An 18,947-nucleotide genomic window follows, 5' to 3' on the forward strand; every position below is an offset into this window, starting at 1 on the left:
TAACTGTGTGGGTATAATACTTCTGAGGGGGGAGGGGGGAGGGCCAGGGGGGGCCATGCCCATTTGACCAAATGCTGAGGAATAAATGGGCAAAATGGGCATCAAAATCGAAAAATCAAACAAATTACTATTTCTGATACCAAACTCTATTGAGCTGAAATAAAGCTGTACTCGTTAATATTAATAAGAGGATGATGATGTTTATTTTCATCACAAATCAAGTTTTAGCTGTTTTTAGGGCTTTACCCAAAATGCAAAGCCTTAAAATAGCAATGCCCATCGATGCCTATTGCCTATTTGACCAAAAGTTGAGGAATAATTGATGGGCAATGGGGTTGCTTCAATTACTACAACTTACTTACTTGTATTACATACGCCAAATTTGTAGACTCCATCTTCCCTAGCATTAAACACCTTATATTACTCATAAAAATTCTGTAGAAATTACATTAGCATTTTCAGAAACCCCCTCGATTCCGACACGTTATATGAACCTGTATTATAGTAGCTCAAGCTACTATAACTGTGCGGATATAAACTGATACTGTTATTGTCGATGCTGACTGAGGGGAGGTGATGTAAGGTTATTGTAATAATCCGTTTTCTATTTCTTAAATTAGGGTTCATTCATTTTAATTTAGTAGGAAAATCTCTTCTTATATTGCAGACATTTTAGGGAATTTTTACCCCACCGACCAATAAACATTTGCACCTGTCAAACAACACTATCTAAATATCGAACTCCGCAATTCTATAGTTCTAGTGTTACGCTTCTGTAACACTAGTGCAACACTGCTGTAACGCTACTGTAACACTACTGTAACGCTACTGTAACGCTACTGTAACATTACTGTAACGCTACTGTAACGCTACTGTAACGCTACTGTAACGCTACTGTAACGCTTCTGTAACGCTACTGTAACGCTACTGTACGCGTACATTGCGCAGTTTACCGGGGTTATTAATCGTACACAAGTAAGATGTGCAGCACAGTGTTGAGTGTACACATCACAGTATATAGACTGTATATAGTATTACTGTAATAGCCTTACTAATCGCAGTGTATTTAACTTCAGAGTGACTGGAGATCTGGAGAGGGTGTGTTTAGGCTTATATTCTGAAGTGAAGATTTTAAAATTCGGGACAAATTGAAAAGCTGCTGGAGTCACGATTTATAACTAGATGACAGGAAAATCCCCATATTTCATACATAGAAAATATTAGACAGGTCACAAGACAGATTTGGGAAATAACGACTTCTGTGATCTTTCGTTAAACTATGTTTCTTTTCTCGAGAGAAATTTCGATTATTATTCCACCCACTTATGCTTGTGACAGTGTGTCAGTTTCGAATCTGAGCAAAATATTGCCTTATATGGGCATAGGACCAGTCTGGGCAAATCGTAACCCAGATTGATCATTTACAACCTGAGAACCACTCGGAATCAGTTTTATCCGGTACAACATTTAGGTTTCATTGGCTGACTTATAACTAACCTCTGCTAAGGTCACCGATTTAACCAGTGACATGTGACAGTGACGTCAGACATGTGACACTGTGACAGTGACGTCAGACATATGACACTGTGTCAGTGTAGTCAGACACTGTGACGACCAGTTCCCCAATACCAGTCACCAGTAAACTCAGGAGGACATGTCACATATGCTCACATGTCATATTATAATATGCGGGGATATACACTTGAGTGTAAATTAGGGTTGCCATTATCGGTACCAAATTTTTTATCGCGATAATCGATAATTTTTTGGCAGTATCGAGATAGCCCGACCACTGGTCCGCGGACCACTGTCCGCGGACCACTGTCTACCAGATCATATTACTGTATAATAACAGTATCCCCTGAATCAAGCAACAGGTGTTTGTGAATAGTTGATTGGTTACCAGATCATATGAATGGTATGTATGGTATCTTGGATGCAATTAGTTACGACTAGCATAATTAATTGTAGCGTAGTAAATTACTGGATCAAACTATTGATTACGATTCAAATGTGGTCTCTCGGATATAATTAGTTACGAATAATATTGATTGCTCAATGAAATAAATGATTACGATTAAAATGTGGTATATAAGTCGTTCGTTTTTGGTGAAGTATTATCAGTTGCCATCATCAACAACAACAACTATTCCAATTCCTGACATGGTACTCTTCTGTCTAATGGACGAAATTAATGGACCCACCGCCTCCCTAGAGAATGCTAGAGACTTCCTATTCCAGAAAAACCTCCTAAAGAGCTCCATGTCCTGTCCTAGGTGTAATGCATCTATGTCCCTGGTTCCCTGCTCGTCCTCGAATACTGTTATTATACAGTAATATGATCTGGTAGACAGTGGTCCGCGGACAGTGGTCCGCGGACCAGTGGTCGGGCTATCTCGATACTGCCAATTTTTTCAAAATTATCGCGATAATATCGGTTATCGGCGATAAATTTGACAATATAATTGAAGTAATATTTGTATGCACTCTGCATACTTGAATTATGCTCATGTGTTATGTTGCATCTTGTGATGATTACTTTGTTAAAGAATCAATTGCAATATTGCCCTTTTATTTAACAAGCCCATATTTCATACTCATAGACAAAATATGTTCTTAAAGACTTATTGCTTCTAGCAAAATTTAAAAAAGAAATCAGCATATGCACGACGTATTTATTTGATAGTATCAGTTTCCTGCCTGTTAGCTGTGAACAGATCTATCTCCCGAGCAAGGGTATCTGTCCTTGCTACCGTAGTCGAATCGCTGCCCTAATGTAGGTCTGATAATTCTTTTGTCAGCGGGATAGGATTGGAATCTGGCATCTGAAGTTGTAGGAGTCCAACGATACGAAGTGAAGGTTCTTTCTCTTGGCATATCGTGTACGTAGCTTATCGAGAAGGGTTCGAGAAAGTGGCGAGTCTTATATTTCAGATATCTTCTAGCTTTACTTGCTGTCAATAAACTAAATAATCACTTCTGCTTGAGCGAGCTTGCTGTCTCTTTTACACAAAGACTCAGTTACAATCTTGAACGGTGCGAGAGTCTTGGTAATGTCTTTAGCTAACTCAGTCTCTTCTACATCCAGTTTTAGATTGCCTAGCTCCAAGTCATCTAAAATTCTGTGCACTGCATAAGTTATCCGGTCATATCTCTCCAACATACTGCACAGCGAGCTCCAACGGGTTTTGTAGTTTCGTTGCAGTCTGAGTTCCTTTTCGTGCAATTCAACAAACAACAATAACTACGTCTGACCATACTACCTCCAAGTTACCTACTAGATGCGATAACGCAACATTTCAATGTTCACTTCCACAAATTCATACACACTACACAGTACACACTACACAGCACGTCAGCAGACCATCACACTGAAAATTATGCTAGCACTGAGTTTTAACTTAACAAACAGAGAAATAGATTCGAAAAATATGTTGAATTTTGGCCATTTTACCCTTTAAATAAACATTTGTTGATTATCGCGATAATTCTCGAAAATTATCGCGATAATCGATAACGATTTTTGGGAAATTATCGCCGATAATTATCGGCCGATAATATCGGTTGGCAACCCTAGTGTAAATGTGTAGATTACAGGGTCGGGTGTAAGAGTGTAACACTTCGTTGAGGGGGGACTGTGCTAGCTGTTTGTCACACCACCAGGGGGGCGGAGGGGGGGAGGGGGGCAGAGAGTTGCGCGCCGACTATTCGTTAGCAGTCAGTGCAGTGGATTGTTAGGATAAAACCCTTGACAACAAATTCAGGAATAAGGGATTGTAAGTGGTTGTATCTGATTTGGAGGGATCATATTAGTAGAGTTGATCCTCATTTGCTTACTATTATCTCACGTGCTTTTAATTTTATTAGAGAATGCCTGTTTTATATTTTGAACTTTAAAAAGTCACTCAGTGTTGAATTATAAGTTACTGAAAGTGTTAAAAGTATTCTCTAGAACTCCTTTTATCAGAACATCTCCCCGACCAAGTTCCAGTTCAATAGATTGCACGTGGGCGGTCGTTACAGCAACTCTCCCATTTTGAGCTAGCCACCACGTCCATTACAGTAACTAACAGTAAGAACAGACCTTTTAACTCATTACACCAAAGGAGACCGCAATCAGGGAATAACAAAGCAGGTTATTGATGTTTTACTATTTTCCTACTCCCTTTTCATAGTTTATATTCTTATTAGTAGTGGAGTCTAGATAGTTCCCGAACAGTTTAGAAAATTTTCGAACAATATTCCAACTTTTCATCTAGAATTAAAACAAACTCGTCGTATTATGGAGCCAGGGAGTGGACTGGTTACACCTGGTTAAAAAGCTTCCATCCCATTACATAATATCCAATAAATGTAAATGATTTGTAGTGTTGTAATATAGCTGTCAACTACAAGGTACTCTATAAGCAAAAATACCTCAATTTTCAATAAACTTGAGAGTAACTGTCATGTTACAATTATTACTGTACAATGTACAATAAATAAGTTATGCGATTATTAACGTAGAGTCTCATTGTTTATAAGTACTCTGTACTGATTAGGGAATATTAAGTTGGTTTACTGCAGAGTAAAGAAGAGGAAGTATTATTGTGTATAGTATAACTAATATTACATTATAATATAACTAATATTATACTATAACAATTTATTATCATAATACACATAACTATGTTAAAATCTAGGCGCAAATTTCTTCAGAATATTCCTAAAATTCGAGTCCTATTTTAAGATTCACTGAAGCGGAGTCTCCAACAAAATGTTTATGAAACTCTGAAGCAACTTATTTTAGGGTTGTAGGAACTAACTACAAACTTTTGGAGTAGGTACTGCTGTACGCCCCTCAACATTGCTGCGGTGTAAGACAAATTAGCGGTACTTCTCAGACTTCAATACCCTTTCTGTATTATTAGAGCTTCCTTCTTAATTACATAAGTTCAGGGCCATTTCAAGGTAAACAGCATAACTTCTAAAAATAGATAAGAGTATACTTGACTCCTGTTGTTGGCTGTACACTCAGTTATATTGTGTTAGTCTATGTTCTGGTTAAAATGATCTGTGAAACAGTGTTCCCAATAACTACTCAATCTCAAGATCTGTGATGCTACTATTGCTGACTGAATGCTAGGTGTATCCAACCTTAAACCCAGCAACAACTGCTACACGCTACTACAACACTACAACACTACTACACACTACAGACTACTACAACACTACAACACTACTACAACGCTAGGGGGGGAGCCAAGTGGATATTTGTAGATATTTGTAGATTAATGTAGAATGGATAATCCACGAAAAAAGTGGATGACATTCTACAAATTTATACATTTATCTCCAAAAATTCAGTAGAATTTCTGGGCACAAATTTTAGATTACATTTTTTGTAGATAAATGTAGATATTTGTAGATTATTGTCAATGGATAATTCACGAAAATTCTACAAATTCTACAAATTTATACATTTATCTCCAAAAATTCAGTAGAATTTCTGGGCACATATTTGAGAAATACATTTTTTGTAGATAAATGTAGATATTTGTAGATTATTGTCAATGGATTTATGGATAATTCACGAAAAAAGTGGATGACATTATCCAAATATCTACAAATATCCACTTGGCCCCCCCCCCCCCCCCCCCCCAACGCTACTACCCCACAAACATGTTTCTAAATAACAATATTACACATAACTTAGTCAGCCACTACTATTGGGTACCAGGTGTATTACCTATATATTATTGTGAATAAACTTGTAAGGCGTTAGTGCTGAGATCTGCCCTCAGAAGTAGAACCTTCCTTTACAATGCCACTACACTGTGAAGAGCCCGTGAGATGTGAGGTAGATGTCATTACACACACACACACACACACACACACAAACAAAGGAACTTCATATGATATAAAGTGGGCACTCCAAAATATTATATAAAGTGTGTGTGTGCTTCTCAACATGACTTTCTGGGTGGACACTACAACTCACATTGTATAATATTATTCACATAATTATGTTCCACATAATATCGCCTTACTCCTCTCTCTCTCTCTCCACAACACACACCTCTCTCCCTACTACAAGACACTGTGTAGTAGTAGTCAGACTGACTAGAGTAACATGATCCTGTTAAATACAGAGTAATATGTTATATAGCGTGTAGTGTGCCGCACAGTTAAGTTAGTGTATTATTATAGGTACCCGGGATTATGTTTACTAAGGATTTGCTGGTCACTACTCCACAGGGGAGTGTTGTTAATAGAGTGAGTTGTTTTCCCACCTAAACGCTGCTGCTACATTTAGGGAGCGACTACAAGTTGTTAGCAGCTGTACACTAGTAGTGTACAGTAGTAGTATGTAGTAGGGGGGGGCTCATGTTATTTTTTGTCCGTTTTTGTCCGTTTTTGTCCGTTAATTTTTGTCCGTTTTGAAAATATAGCTGCCAAACGGACAAAAACGGACAAAAACGGACAAAAACGGACAAAAATTGTAACTTTTGATTTAAATTTTCTCCACAATTTGTAACAGGCTATCTGCAGAAATGGGTAGCCCGGTTAATAATAATAATAAATTGAAGTTTAAGAACACCACTATTAAGATAAACTTATACTCAGCAGTGTTTAATCTAGTCATCCCAGAAACTATCATGATAAAAGTTAGGACTGCTATCAAATACTTGAAAATATATCGTTCATATGAGTGAAACTTAAAACTAAAGAACTAACACTAAATATAGGCCAAAATCAGTCATTGATAAAGTTTTTCAAGTTCATGCTGAGACAGTTTAAATAAGAAAGTTTTTAGAAATGCTTCAAAAGATTCCAGGGATTCAGCTGATGTGATGGTAGTAGGCAGACGGTTGTAGATCTTTGGAGCCACGACTGAGAAGCTTCGCTCACCAAACTTAAACGATGGAACCATAAGTTTCAATGTGTGACCATGATGAGTGTACCGAAACATGTCTTGAATATACGTTGGAGCGAGCCCTAATAATGATTTGTGAGACAGCAGTAATATTTTGAACACAATCCTTTTCTTTACATCCAGCCAGTGAAGATTAGTCAGGTCGTCTTCCAGGTGGTCATGCTTATATTTACCAGTAACGGCTTTTGCAGCAGCATTCTGTAGTAACTGAAGCTGATGTAAAAGCTTCTCGCCAATACCAAAATATAAACCGTTACAATAATCTAGACATGATACCACTAGACTGTTGACGATGACTTTAATCTGTTTGAGATTCAAAAGGAAGCGGATTTTCCTGATATTGCGCAAGGTATGAAAGCATTTCTTCTTGAGATTTATAATTTGTTTATCAAAAACTAGTTGATTGTCCATAACCAACCCTAGATTCTTAACGGTGGGGACAAACATAACTAATGTGTTAGGAGCAATTTCAACCTCATGAAGTTCAATCTCATTTAGTACCTTTCTAGGTCCAAAGACTATAAGCTGAGTTTTAGAGTCATTTAATTGCAGATAATATTGAGACATCCAATTCTTTATCCTCAAGAAACAATTTCTCAGTTGGTTTGTTAAGGTTTTCACCTGATCTGAGGGTTTGAAAGATTTCATAATTTGATGATCGTCTGCATAACCAATAATAGAAAACCCAGATTCTTTTACACAGCTGTACAATGATCTAATATAGATGTTGAAAAGTACAGGGCCTAGCACAGAGCCCTGAGGTACTCCAAAACGTAAAATTATGGTTTCAGAGACTGATTTACCAAGTCTGATACGCTGACAACGTCCTGTTAGGAAGCTGGTGAACCAACTCAGAGCTGACCCCCTTATTCCTATTTCTTGCCTCAAGATCTTCAGAAGTAAATTATGATCCACAGTATCAAAGGCTGCACTGAGGTCCAACAGCATAACAACAGTAGCTGTTTTTTCATCTGCAGCAATAAGGACATCATTAACGATTTTTATCAAGAGAGTTTCTGTGCTGTGGTGTTTCTTGTAGGCAAATTGTTCCTGACAATTCAGATTATTTCGACTAAGGTGCTCGTTAAGTCTTCTCAAAACTACTCTCTCAATTAATTTTCCCAGGAATGTAAGGTTGGAGACAGGTCTGTAGTTTTTCAGTATATTCGGATCCTGAGACTCATCTTTCACTAGGGGAATAACGTCAGCCAGTTTAACACCATCCATACTGCCGGTGGACAGCGATTGGTTAACAAGATCAACCCAAACATGCAATAGGGAAGTGATATTATCCTTAACAAGATCTTGTGGTAAACAGTCATTAGGTGAACAATTGATTCCACTTTCCTTGATTATATCTTCAAGTTCTGAGATACAGGTTGGTTCAAATTCGAAGAGGGGTGTTACAGTAGTATCAGTGCAATCTGGTATAGAGGTAGCAGGTATGTTATCACGAATCTTTTCAACCTTTTCAGAGAAGAACTTGTTGAAGTCAGATGCAAGTAGTTCAATATTATCAGTGTAGTCAGGTAGAATTCTACTTTGTTTACGATCCATTACCTTATTGACAACTTGATAGAGAGTTCGAGTTTTATTCTCTGACTTATTGATAACAGTTTCCAAGAAATATTTCTTTTTAGTCAAAGCTAGTGTAGTAGCCTCATGACAGAGTTCTTTGTAGTGCAGAAAGTGTCCCTCAGATCTATTTTTCTTTTTCTCGGCTCGACGACGAAGTTTTCTCAGATCTCTATATTCCTTATCAAACCATGGAGCTTTATCCACCACTGACACTCTTTTGCTAATTAATGGAGCATAAACATCAAGAAGGTTCACTATAGAGGCATCAAGACTCACTACAGAAGTCTCAAATGATTCTGAAACATCAAACTGATCAAGAACATCATTAAGGTCACGTGAAAAGGTATCCTTGTCTACAGCTTTAATATCTCTGAATTCAATTGATTTGAAATATTTCTTTCCTAAAGTGTTGCTTATGTTACAGATTATAGGAAAGTGATCTGAGCCTAGTGTATCGCTATTGTCAATAAACACATTATTGCAATGAAGATGGTTGTTCAGCGAGAAAGTAAATAACTGATCTAGACATGCACCACCAATGTGTGTTGGACGATCATACAGAGCATAAAGACCATATGATCTGAGTATCTTTAGAGTATCAGATGCAACCCTGTTGTTACCAAAGTGTATGTTGAGATCTCCGGCCAGGACAATATTATCACAGCGAGTAGAAATATCAGAGAGAAGAAGGTCAAGTTCCTGTGTAAAAGCAGAGGTTAAAGGGCCAGTCCTGTACATTACAACAAAAAGAATCTTATTAGAGCTGGTCTTAACTTTTCCCATTGTGAGTTCGAAATGTTTGAATACTATCCTACTCTTTTCCATAGAGCACGTTAAATTTGACCGAAATATGAGTGCAGTGCCACCACCCCTCTCGTTAAGCCTATAATTATGGTGGAGTGAGTAACCTCGTTCCTTAATAATAGCAGTGGTTACTGATGAGTTGCTAGTCAGCCACGTCTCACAAACAGCAGCAATATCAATATTTTTGTCCTCCAAAAGGCTCACAAAAAGATCAGCTTTGTTGTTGATTGATCTAGGATTAAAGAGAAGGAGGTTGAAATCTGACGATTCATTGGATCTGATCATTTGCTTTGATAAAAAGGAATTGTCTTCTTTATTCTTTTCTGATGTTCCACAAATACAGAACATCTGGGGTCTCCAGTGTGATGATTAGTATCATTGTTTTTTGCTCTGACACAGTGACAACACTTGAAAACATGATCATCAGTTTTTTTTAAGCAATCTCGTGATTCATGATTTTCAGAGCAAAACCCACAAACTGGATCAGCTTTATTTTTACATTCTTTGCTGTAATGACCATACTCCTGGCAATTGAAACATCTAAGAACAAAGATACTGTCATAGACTTTACACATAGACTGGTATCCAATAAACACCTTGTTCCCTTGCTGAGCAATTATGGATCTAATAACATTGCTGACTTTTACAATAGCCTTAAAGATGTCTTTATTGTTTTTGAGAGGTTTAACAGCCAAGATTTCGATCATTTTATCATCATTAGAAGTAGAAGAACTATCGAGAAGCTTTGATATCCCAGGATTTTGTTTTTCAAGCATAGATTTTAGTTCCTCCACGGTATATTCTCTTGATAATCCTACAATGTGGACAGTTGGTACTCTTGTTGATACTTTTACAACAGAATGCTGCTCATCTTTGAGTTGTTTAGTCAGAACATCAACATCGTGTTGAGAATTGAGAACAATTCCAGTAGTATCAGATTTCTGCAAGTGGAAGGTACTACTTACTGAGAGGCCGTTCTCAATACAAATATTTTCTAGTTTTTTTGAACTGATGAGTTTACCTTGACTGTCCTTTTGTACTGAAACCACTTTTTTCATGTTTTCTGTTCTCTGCTTATCATTCCAAGGATTATATTCGTTGTTAGACTCAGAGATTGATGAAGTTTGATGTGTAGCTGCACTCTTGTTTTGGGATATCATGGTTTTTAGCTCTTTTAACTCCAACAATAAAGAATTGTTGACTGCATCAATTTTGGGGTCCAAAAGAGTAAATTTATCTGATTTATTAGCAGCTTTTTTCTTTCCTTTGTTAACTTTACAAAAATCACACACAAATGTAAAGTTACCATGCCTTCTAGCAAACACACCATCTTTGTTGGAAGCCTTAATAAAGCTGTTAAAGAATGAAGATGGGCAGATTATGTCTTTACCATCTTTTTCAGTGCCATCTTCCTTCACACAAACAGCATGAAATAATCTATCGCATTCCCAGCAAGGTAACGCTTTATCTCCTGCTTTACTATCCAAACACGATGAACACTGACCATTAGAAATGATAGCATAGTTCAACAGATCTGAAGAAACACTTTCCTGAGGTCGGGTAGTAACAATTTCCTGAGAGGTCTGTGAAGTTTCTGATACAGTCTCTAATTGGACGTCTGACGTTGGTCCCAACAAATGATTTTCACCACCTTTCATATCAGCGGGCTTTTCCAGTGTGTATAAATTGTAATTGTATAGTACTTGTACAGTACCGTTAAAGGCACAGCACCAACAATGTGCAGTAGCAGGGGCAACTGGCAGTTAAAAATTGCCGATATAACAGAGATAAGGGAGCTCTGTTTTCAACACGTAACAAAACTACAAAAGAAGACCATGGTCCTTTCTCAAACTTTTAATCTTCAATTAGGCACAAAGAATAGTCTACACATTTTTTAATAACATAAAAAGGGATGAAAAGTTTTATTACTGGAGAGTAAAACTTTGTTAAACACAAAGATTCTTGAGCACATTTTGAGTCAGACTCAAATGCGCTTAAAAACATTTTAGTATATAACAATAAATTATGTTAACAATAACACCAACAATAATTATAAATTGAACAAATTATTGAGAGATGAAAGAGAGGAAAAGGAGGAGGGGGGACTGAGGAGGGGGACTGAGGAGGGAGAGGAGGGGGGCTGAGGAGGAGTGAGACTGAGAAGGAGAACTGAGGAGGAGGAATGAATAGGAGGAGGAGAAGAAGGACTCAAGAGGAGGAGGACCTAAGAGGAGGAGGACCCAGGAAAAGGCCCCATGAGGAGGACTGGGGAGGAGGAGGACCGATGAGGACTGATGAGGACTGATAAAGAGGACTAAGGACGAGGACGAGGAGGAGGAGGAGAAGGACTGAGGAGTGAGGAGGAGGACTGATGAGGAGAAGGAGGTGTATGAGGAGGATGAGGAGGAGAAAGGAGATAAAGGATGAGGATAAGGAGGACTGAGGAGGAGGACTGGTGAAGAGGACTGATGAGGAGGAGGACTGAGAAGGGGAGGACTTAGGAGGACTGAGGAGGGGAGGACTTAGAAGGAAGAGGAGGATTGAGCAGGAGGAGGACTGAGGAGTAGAAGGAGGAAGAAGACTGAGTCCAGGATCAGGAGGACCCAGGAAGAGGAGGAGGACTGAGGAGGAGAAGGAGGACCCAAGAGGAGGAACCAGGAAGAAGAGGAGGAGGAGGACTGAGAAGGAGGAGTGAGACTGAGAAGGAGAACTGAGGAGGAGGAATGAATAGGAGGAGGAGGAGAAGAAGGACTCAAGAGGAGGACTGAGGAGGAGGAGGACTAAGGAGAAGGATGAGGAGGAGGACCCAAGAGGAGGAGGACCCAAGAGGAGGAGGACCCAGGAGGAGGACCCAGGAAAAGGCCCCAAAAGGAGGACTGGGGAGGAGGAGGACTGATGAGGACTGATGAGGACTGATGAGGACTGATAAAGAGGACTAAGGACGAGGAGGAGGAGGAGGAGGAGAAGGAGTGAGCAGTGAGGAGGAGGACTGATGAGGAGGAGGTGTATGAGGAGGATGAGGAGGAGAAAGGAGATGAAGGAAGGAGATGAAGGATGAGGATAAGGAGGACTGAGGAGGAGGACTGGTGAAGAGGACTGATGAGGAGGAGGACTGAGAATGGGAGGACTTAGGAGGACTGAGGAGGGGAGGACTTAGGAGGAAGAGGAGGATTGAGGAGGAGGAGGACTGAGGAGTAGAAGGAGAAAGAAGACTGAGGAGGATCAGGAGGACCCAGGAGGAGGAGGAAGAGGAGGAGGACTGAGGAGGAGAAGGAGGACTGAGGAGGACTGAGGAGGACTGAGGAGGATGGCTGAGGAGGATGGCTGAGGAGGAGGAGGAGGAGAAGGTGGAAGAGGAGGAGGAGGAGGAGGAGGAGGAGGAGGAGAAGGAGGAGGAGGAGGAGGAGGAGGAGGAGGAGGAAGCATCTAAATGTTATTTCAATTTTTGTTATTTTTTGTCCGTTTTTGTCCGTTTTTGTCCGTTTTTGTCCGCTTTATTTTTTGTCCGTTTTGAAAATATAGCTGCCAAACGGACAAAAACGGACAAAAAAACATGATCCCCCCCCCCCTGTAGTAGTGTGACAGTGGGGTCTATCAAAAGACTGGCTATTATAACAGAGGCTCTCAAAACTGGAACTGTGTAAATGTTTATGACTAGTGGAGACTCTCAAGCGACTGATAAATACGGCCGTCTGTCTGTCGGTCCGTCCGCGTCGGTCCCGTCAGTGCGACGACACAACACCGTCGCAGTTACCATAACTCAACGTTAATAAACTGAAATATTGGCAAATCTCCGAAATAATCCGAATAATTCTGAAAATACATTCCAAGGAGCTGAGTGAAAGTATCTTCGGTAATTCGATTTGTTGCGTGTAATCGTATTGTGATCTGATTACATAGTCGTTGTCTTCTTTCTGCTTCATAGATGATGTACCAGCTCACTGTTCTCCAGCCAGAATGTAAGCAGGTAGATACTCTGGTACAGTGAGAACTGTGAAGTGAGAGTGAAGTGGTAACATTGTCATGGTACTGGTACTGGTAGTCATGGTACTGGTACTGGTAGTCATGGTACTGGTACTGGTAGTCGTGGTACTGGTACTGGTAGTCGTGGTACTGGTACTGGTAGTCATGGTACTGGTACTGGTAGTCATGGTGCTGGTACTAGTAGTCATGGTACTGGTACTGGTAGTCGTGGTACTGGTACTGGTAGTCGTGGTACTGGTACTGGTAGTCATGGTACTGGTACTGGTAGTCATGGTACTGGTACTAGTTATAGTAGTCATGGTACTGGTACTGGTAGTCGTGGTACTGGTACTGGTAGTAATGGTACTGGTACTGGTAGTCATGGTACTGGTACTAGTAGTCATGGTACTGGTACTAGTTATAGTAGTCATGGTACTGGTACTGGTAGTCATGGTACTGGTACTGGTACTGGTAGTCATGGTACTGGTACTGGTAGTCGTGGTACTGGTACTGGTTACAAAGTCAGAATTACAATAAGTTTTATCCTGCTTGTATAATGTACAACAGCATAAACGAATAAGTTATTGACCATAAACTTATAAACTACATACATATCTAGGAATCTATTTTTATAAAGACCTTCATCTTCATGACACAATATCTAACCCATATTTCCCAACAATTCTGAAGAAGTGCGAATCGTTTAGGTTGAATTTGGGAATGTACGATACACTTTACAGATTGTACAATAGGACATAACTTACTCTACACTACTAAAAATACTTGTACACATTATAACGAGTGTTGCATTTCTCGCAGGTAAGCTACAATTTTCAATTAATGAAAGAGGCGGATCATACAACTAACTCCATACTTACTACTTAGATATAATACAACTTATAGTACTAACATTGAATTAGGTTGCACACATTACACTTACACTTACAGTGAATTAAGTTACACAATACACACAGTACACTTACACTTACAGTAAATTAGGTTACATACAGTACACTTACAGTGAATTAAGTTACACACACTACACTACACTAAACAGTGAATTACACTACACTCCCCATAACAAGACACACTAGCTCACTAACTCCCCATAAAGCGCACACACTGCACACTAGTGTGTTGCAGTCCAGATATATCTTATTACATTTTATTTTAAAGTTATTTCCTAACAACACAACAGGGAACCTTGTCCATTTCAGCCGTGTTATTTCTCAGAAAACCCCTCAATCTGACGAAGATAATCAGCCAGTCCAATAAGATTAAACAGTAAATTTCAGCTGCTAATTTACCCGGATAATAACAAGGATTTACCTCTCAGATACCCCTCTATTAACAGAGTCACATTGTGCAGGTTGTCTCTGTTAAACACATCCCACACGGTTACTATACTCTCTGTATACTCCTGTATACTCCTGTATACTCCTGTATACTCCTGTATACTCCTGTATACTCCTGTATACTCCTGTATACTCCTGTATACTCCTGTATACTCCTGTATACTCCTGTATACTCCTGTATACTCCTGTATACTCCTGTATACTCCTGTATACTCCTGTATACTCCTGTATACTCCTGTATACTCCTATATACTCCTGTATACTCCTGTATACTCCTGTATACTCCTGTATACTCCTGTATACTCCTGTATACTCCTGTATACTCCTGTATACTCCTGTATACTCCTGTATACTCCTGTATACTCCTGTATACTCCTGTATACTCCTGTATACTCTCTGTACAAGGTCCTACTGATATTACAATAAACACTATAAATATAGTGTATTTATTACGTCAACTATCACACATTGACACGACTCTCTAAGAGAGAGTACTACAACACAAAGGACCTTAGTGCGACAAAGTGCGACAAAGGGGGGTATTAGCTGGGAACTTGTCCGACACTGCGCCACAGTCATAAAGCGTGAAAGTAGCTGCGTATTTTCAGAACTAGTTTCAGGGACTTTGTTGAGGTATATACAATCAATTTTCAACGATATAATAGTAATATTATATAGTACTATGTGAACTGAAACTGTTTCATATAATTCCTTGTATATTAAAGATCTAGTAGGACTCCAAAGATGGCTCCTTAGATGGCTCCTTAGATGGTGTAAGTATTGCACAACCTTCTCGCACGTTTCATTTCTCTTTGCGAAATGCATAAACATGAGAGTGAGGAATGACAAAGAAATTTCTAACTTTTAACATTTTAGATGACGCAAGATTTAAATAATAGCTCGAAAGTTTGAAGAACAAGAATCCTACGTCTTGAGTTTCTCTTTCTATCTGATAGTGTGATTGCTAAGTTAAGATAACCTTACAGAGAGCAGTGACAAGTGAGTGTATTGGAATTTGGAGGAAGTAACAGAGGATAATAACCCACTTCTCTAAAGTTACACCTGCTCATTCCTCTCCTCTTTACATTGCAAGATCTTTACACTTTCTCCCTGCTCTTTTCTCTATTTAACTCTACTTTCTGCAAGATCTTTACACGAGTTCATTTTTCTCTTTTACACGATTTTATGGCGAATTTCTCTTGCAATCTTACAGTCATTTTATTGAAATTAACATGTAATCAATTATAATTATTGTAATTAACATGATACACACGGTACTTGTTTAATAAGTTCTACCATAATAAAGTATTATTTTAAGTTAAATACATCAATATTAAGATAGATTAAAACTTATACTCCCTTGGGATAATCCCAATTATGTATATCTGAAATTAATTCATTTGTTCCTAAGCTCAAATACTTATAATATTCAGAATTACTGTTTGAAGAACCTCAAATTTAAAATAGCGGAACTTAAGTTTTTTAGTGCATACACACAATCTTATCTTCTCAACGATACACAGGTAATAATATACCCTAATTAAACAGCTGATTACAAGTAAGATTAGTAAGCTAATTACTTAATTACCTGGTTCTGTCTCTTGTGGAGCATATTTCTGAGAGCCTCGTTAGCCACAGCGAATATGTGGGGAGGCATTTCATCTCTCCTCTTGTTGTTGTACTTCAAAACCAAGTCCACGTTGTAGATGGGTAGGTCTTTGAAAGGGTTCACCTGTTAAGTGTAATTTAAATTATTGTGCAAAAGAGCGAGAGATAATATCCCTAAAAAGAGAAGATTCAAAGATTCATTGTTAGTAATAGTGGGCGGGGCTCATCAAAGTTGAGACCATTAGAACAAGCTCAGCGCAAACCCTCCACGGTGCATTATTAGTGACATACAATGTACACTGCATTATTAGTGACATACAATTTACACTGCATTATTAGTGACATACAATGTACACTGCATTATTAGTGACATACAATGTACACTGCATTATTAGTGACATAAAATGTACACTGCATTATTAGTGACATACAATGTACAATGCATTATTAGTGACATACAATGTACGCTGTATTATTAGTGACATACAATTTACACTGCATTATTAGTGACATACAATGTACACTGCATTATTAGTGACATACAATGTACACTGCATTATTAGTGACATACAATGTACACTGTATTATTAGTCAGTAGGAATGCACAATTATATTATCATGGTTTACAACACACAACCATGATTACAAGCACAAATTAGCAGTTGTGAGATTTTTGGTAGCTTTGCGCAAAGTATATAATAAAATATAAGTTTATGTTTACAATATCACTATATATTATATCAGTATCACCTTTATATGTAATGTAGTTATCTAATAAGAATTAAGCAGGGTGTACAGCAGTGCACTGTGTCCAATAGATATTTAACATATTTGCGGACATGTCGCCATTAATTCATTATATTATGAATTATCTAAATTACCTACAACCACCTACACCCTGCACAAACAGATTAATATCCAAACATTTCTCACTCAGCTAGGTAATAAACTTCTAAAAATAACCCTGTAAATTAAATAAAATACTCTAGAATGACACGTACTGCAATCAAGATGGAGTTAACATAAGTGTAGATGATGTCCTTCTCGAAGCGAGTCCCAAGTGAAGAGAGAAGGTTCTGCTCGGTGAGGGTGGAGAGTTGACAGAGATCATCGGGAGCATCACGCTGCTTGGAGTTCAGCACATCTCTTATGGAGGACAAATCCTCTGTACGGTGCACCCATTGTGTTGTTTTAACCGAGTTTACCTGGGATTTTAGAGACAATTTGAAAATTGTTGTATGACTTTATTTACTTACCTTAGCAGCTGTTTAATTTCGATTACTAGGTGAAATCACTAGACATACATCTTAAACCATGAGACTAGTCACTTATCTAGCTAAATTATAACTATTAAAGTATCTGTAATCTGAGTTACATTATTAAAGTATCTGATAGCCGACACTGTAGCACAAATAAAAAACTCCACCCACCTTTCTTCTCAAGTAAAAGTTCTTGTGCGAGCTCTCGCTATTCCACTTTGTCTGCAGTTCCAAAGGATGTTCCTGAGCATTTAACCTGCGTTCTCTTTGTACTTTATTCTCCTCGACCTGTACAGTTTAATCATCATTATATATCTGTGAAACCTGGAATTCTAACTGTCCATAAATTCGCACTATTTTAAAGCTTTAAATCAGAGAGAACATGACCAGTAAAACTCAAAAATTTTTAAAATCGAAAGATTGAACAAATCCTGCCAAGTTTTAACAAAATTTATTTGATATTAAGTAACATTCATTACCTCGGCTAGTTGGAATTCTGCTGCCTGATCAGTGATACCAAATTTATCAAGGGCTTTCTGAACTACTTCCGCGCTTGTCGTGGATTTGATACAGAATATGCTGGCATACGGAGTTGTTTTGTGCAGAGATCCAGAATAAACCTGCAAAGTTACTAGTTATAGTTAACAGTGACACCAGTCAGCAAATAGGAAGATAAACTAGGAATGTCTTCCCCAAAGATACATTATCATTGATCATTAATTCTACTGCATCAATCAATTGATAAATTCTTCAGAATTTCAATTTTCTCAAACAATGGTGTGGGTTATGGGGGGGGGGGGGGAGGGCATAGTAGATCAAATCAAAAATAGACTATGTCAATTAATCCTTAATATCACTACACAGCACCTGATAGGAGTGATTTAATTTTGTTATTAAAATTGCAAGATTTACATGATGTGCAGCAACAGACCTTTAAGTTTTGAGGTGTGAAGGGGTCCTGATTATTGGGTAGAAATGTAGGAGAAGTATGGGCTGGTCGGCTACTGATGGGCACTTTATCAGATCGTGCAGGAGATCTTACACCGGCTGGTTGAACACATTTCATTTTCTACATCTGTCATAGTTCTATCAACATCCTAAGTGAGTTGGTTTAATAAAGTTCATAGTAAGAGGTCATACCAGCTACATCCTTAAACAGTTAAATTTATAACACCCTTGACAGATTTATTGGCTTTTAAATCTTGCTGCATGAGCAAAATAGCAATTAGCAATAAGCAACCAGGATTTCAGCCAGATTTAAGATCGTGCCAGAAATTTAAAGACGAAGCCATAAATATAAAACGGATCGAGGTAGAGATTTAGAAGAGTGGGCTGGAGATTAGTTAGGCCAGAAGTTGATGACAGAGTAAGGAAATGGGTACAAGTCTCGGGAAAGCGGATCATCTCAGCCATGACCTGCAGTTGTGCTGGGTAGATGTGATAAAGATAAGCCTGGTTGTCTGT

At 38.4% G+C, this 18,947-nt stretch overlaps 1 protein-coding gene across 40 annotated transcripts in view; it reads right to left on the bottom strand.

The window, feature by feature from the left end:
- The window catches only part of LOC134820715 (unconventional myosin-IXa-like), a 56,068-nt gene extending 37,457 nt beyond the window's left edge, over positions 1-18,611 (bottom strand). For 39 of the 40 annotated variants that reach the window (XM_063831289.1, XM_063831275.1, XM_063831262.1 and 36 more), the window contains exons 1-5: positions 18,415-18,589; positions 17,963-18,103; positions 17,655-17,771; positions 17,226-17,429; positions 16,205-16,348 (exon numbers count right to left, since the gene is read on the bottom strand). In XM_063831289.1, the coding sequence (XP_063687359.1) occupies positions 16,205-16,348; positions 17,226-17,429; positions 17,655-17,771; positions 17,963-18,103; positions 18,415-18,549 (741 nt within the window). In that variant the 5' untranslated portion in view covers positions 18,550-18,589. Of the gene's footprint in view, positions 1-16,204; positions 16,349-17,225; positions 17,430-17,654; positions 17,772-17,962; positions 18,104-18,414 lie in introns of all 40 variants that reach the window. The other variant, XM_063831258.1, reaches the window with a different exon arrangement.
- Positions 18,612-18,947: the final 336 nt, after the last annotated feature.

The sequence above is a fragment of the Bolinopsis microptera genome, chromosome 9, assembly GCF_026151205.1.
Source record: "Bolinopsis microptera isolate Bmic1 chromosome 9, MBARI_Bmic_1.0, whole genome shotgun sequence".
NCBI lineage: Eukaryota > Metazoa > Ctenophora > Tentaculata > Lobata > Bolinopsidae > Bolinopsis > Bolinopsis microptera.